Source organism: Bison bison, unplaced genomic scaffold, assembly GCF_000754665.1.
Source record: "Bison bison bison isolate TAMUID 2011002044 unplaced genomic scaffold, Bison_UMD1.0 scf7180017864516, whole genome shotgun sequence".
Lineage (NCBI taxonomy): Eukaryota > Metazoa > Chordata > Mammalia > Artiodactyla > Bovidae > Bison > Bison bison.
In genome coordinates, this window is record NW_011495069.1 from 9755374 (window position 1) to 9759004 (window position 3631).

Consider the following 3631-nt stretch of genomic DNA (forward strand, 5'->3'; position numbering starts at 1 on the left):
GAAGCAAGGGCCGGGGGGTGGGGGGGCCGCCGGGGTAGTACTTGGGCTCCCGGAGGTAGTCAGGAGAGCTGCACACGGCACTGGAAGTCACCACCAGGCCCTGGGGCTTCACACGCATCCTGACCTTGTCCTCCGAGGGCCGCCGGGCGGGGCCGGGACTGACATGAGGGTGCGAGAAGCCGGGACCAGGACCTGCTGGGCGGAACAGGCAGCAGGTCCCTCCTTGAACACCCAAGCCCCCATCAGTTTCCCATATCCCCTGTGGCCCCCTGCACCCCTCTCCTGAGACCCCTCCCAAAGCCCAATACCTCTGGTGGCCCTCAGCATTTCCTAAGCCACCAGGAGCACCATGAACCCCCATGGGCCCCAGTTCCACTTCCTAATAGTGCACCCACTTTTGTCTAGACCCAGGCTAAGGACTGGGGGAGAATAATTCACCTGCTTTTGAGAGGGACGCTCATGAATGGGGTGGAGCAACCACTCCAGATCAATTTAAGGAGGGGGCCAGGCCCGTCTGAGGGCCTGGAGGTCCTGTCAAGGACACGGCCTCTTCCTTCTTGCCCCACCCCTGAGGCAAACCCTGGTCACTCACCCTCGGCTCTGCCGCCTGGGCTGTCACACTGGAGATGTCTGCGGGTAACAAGACAGACAAGAGGCCATCTCAGTGGTCTGGGAGCCATAGCCCAACCGCTGCCCACCTGCCCACAGGGCCCCGTCTCCACCCCCACCCCAAGCCCAGCTCCCCAGGAACTCTGGCTGACCTGGAAGAGAGAGGGCCCCCGTGCCTGGGGGCTCTGCCAGTCGCTGGCTGTCAGCTGGGGGTGTTGTGAAGCAACTTTGGCCCGAGCCCAGGCCTCGGGGCGTGGACAGCGCCTGGAAAGGACCATCGCAGCTCAGGTTTAGTGAGCACCTACTGGGCGCCAGGCACTGGGCTGGAAGCTGTCCAGGCATCGTTTCATTTAATTCTTCATATCAATCCTGTGAGGTAGGGGCTATTAATAACCCCATTTTGCAGATGAGGAAACGGAGGCTCAGAGACGAAGTAACATATTCATTCATTCATATACTCAGTATTTGTGAAGTGTCTACTGTGCACAAACACTGGGTAGACAAACACTGATGAGACAATCATAAGTGACGTAATTAGTGGAATAACAGCAGCAGAGAAAAACTGAAGAGCGCCTGAGGTCCGAGGTCCAACAATCATACCAAGAGTCAACAACAATAAAAGTTCATGCCCTGGGTGCATTACACGGATCATCTTATCTAACCCCCCCTGCAAAGCTGAAATCAATACGATCATCACCCCCACTTTTACAGTCGAGGAAGCCATCCATTGGAAGGTGGTAAGCACCATGAAGGCAAGGATTTCCGCCCTGCTGTCAAGTATATCCCCCACCACGGCCCATAAATGTGCTTCAGAAAATATCTACTGAACAAATAAATCAATGAGACACACAAAACAATCAGCCTTTCTCCACGAGGCTCTCTCTCATTCTTCTCCAGACCCCAAAGTGGGACCCAGGTAGGATGTGGAAGGAGGGAGGGAGATTAAGAATGTGAAAAGGGACATTCTCTGCTCCCCTGCCACCTCTAGCCTCGGCTTGGCCCTGCCACGTACTTTCAGAGCCCCCTTTATTTCACCTTCACAGTAGTTATCAGGACTGCAGTCAATTACTTGTGTGACTGGCTGTTCAGTGTGTCTTCTCCCGGAGTGTGGGCTCTCAGGGGCAAGGACCAAGTCTGTCTTGTCTACCGTTGTATCCCCTGGCCCCAGGGCCTGGGCTATGGATGCTACGTAAACATTTACTGAGCAACTCCCTGAGCTGGTCAGGCTGAGTTGGGATTTAGATCCAGGCAGGTCTGACTCCCAAAGGAGCCAGGGGACTCAGGGCCCTGGTTGATCCCCAGGAGCTGGTTTGGGGGAGCAGGAAGCTGAATGAGCCCTGATCACTGGGAGGATCACTTTGTACTCCACAGGAAGACAGCAGAGCTGACCTGGGGACAGGGAGGTATGGGCAGGGCCACTTGTCCACTCCCCTCTGGTGGGCAGCAACATGCCACCTACAAAGCACCTCCACCTATATGACCCACTGCATCTTCAGTGAACCGGGAGACGTGGATTATTACCTCCATGTTACAGAGGAAGCAGGTTCAGAGCAGTTGTATAACTTGCCTGAAGTCACATAGCTGCTAAGTGGCAAGATTTCTAATTCTGCCAAGTCCAAAGCCTCCTTCCACTCCTAGCTCTTGCAGTGCTCCTCTGGACACTCCTGAAAGTGCTTCTTCTAGAGCTGCGGTCTAAATTAAGGCTGGGAGGAACCTTAAAATCACCTAACCCTTGGGCTTCTAAACCCTGGGCCTGGGGAGCTGTGCAACCTTCCAGATATGCAGACCCTAGTCCAGGGAGTCTGACTCATAAATCTGAAGGGACATCTGGGAATCTGGTGGTTTTTTTTTTTTTTTTGGAGGCACTGTGCAGCCTGTGGGATCTTGGCTCCCCAACTAGGGATCGAACCTGTGCCCTGTGTGGTGGAAGCACGGAGTCTTAACCACTGGACCACCCTAGAGAAGGGGAAGGCTACCCACTCCAGTATTCTGGCCTGGAGAACTCCATGGACTACATCCATAGGGCTGCAAAGAGAGACACAACTGAGCAACTTTCACTTCACTTCACTTAACTAGGGAAGGCCCTGGGAATCTGCATTTTTAATCAGCTTCCCCCCAGTGGGTACACTGTTCCAGTGTCACCTCGTGCCCCTCCCATTTTTCAGACAAGGAAACTAAGACCGGAAGAGGGAAACAGACTGTGCCCAAGACCACAAGATAGCATGGGGAGGGGTGGCCCCCAGTGTGTTGTTCATCCAAGCAGAACACCCCCGTGTCTCTTCAGGTCCCAGGCCGCAGCTGCTCCTCACCGTCCCATTTACTAGATCGCTTCGGGTTCTGTTCTCTCTCATGCCCGCCTGCAGACTGTGGTCGGGCCCCTTCTAGGCCAGGCCCTCTCTGCTTGAAGAATCTCACAGCCGCTCTTGCGGGAAGAACTGTGAGTAAGACACTCACGAAGGAGGGAAGGGGCTCAGACTCTGGAATCTCCAGGTCCTATTTCCAACAGCACGGCTGACCCGTGGATCCCGCTGCCCTCTTCGAGATGCCTACCACAAGCCACCGCCCCTCTCTCGCTGAGGGTGGGGCTCACCAACCCTCCCTACTCTGGAGACCTCCCACTGGGGGCCTGAGGGTGTGACCTTGGCAGAAGAGACAAACCGCCTCTCCAGCGGCTGCTTCTGTTCCACCCACCCGTGAAGACCTCTGGGCGCGTCGTCCTGCCAGACCTCCTGACTGTCCGCGGCCTCCAGGATCTGAGGGAAGCAACTGGCTCCCCTCCCCACCACACCCAGGCAGACGTTTTCTTGGATCCCCTCCCAAGGGTACCACCTATCCCCACGTCTGTGAACAAAGTGGCAAAGGGTCCTCTGTCCGTCGTCTGTCTGCTTCTGGGTCAGTGTGTCTTGAGCCTGCCTGTGGGGACACCCGCCGGCTGGGAGGGGGGCTGGGGGCCCCAACCTGCTGCGCACAGTGCCGGGAAGGGCCAGCCCACATCCTTGAGTCCCCAGCCCCACCCTCCCCC

At 56.4% G+C, this 3631-nt stretch overlaps 1 protein-coding gene across 1 annotated transcript in view; it reads right to left on the reverse strand.

Moving 5' to 3' along the window:
* AHDC1 (AT hook, DNA binding motif, containing 1) overlaps window positions 1-3631 on the reverse strand; it is a 31013-nt gene that overhangs the window by 15501 nt on the left and 11881 nt on the right. Inside the window, exons 3-5 of the mRNA XM_010830259.1 lie at window positions 762-873; window positions 593-630; window positions 5-192 (exon numbers count right to left, since the gene is read on the reverse strand). Coding sequence (XP_010828561.1) covers window positions 5-118 — 114 coding nt within the window. The 5' untranslated portion in view covers window positions 119-192; window positions 593-630; window positions 762-873. The remainder of the gene's footprint in view (window positions 1-4; window positions 193-592; window positions 631-761; window positions 874-3631) is intronic.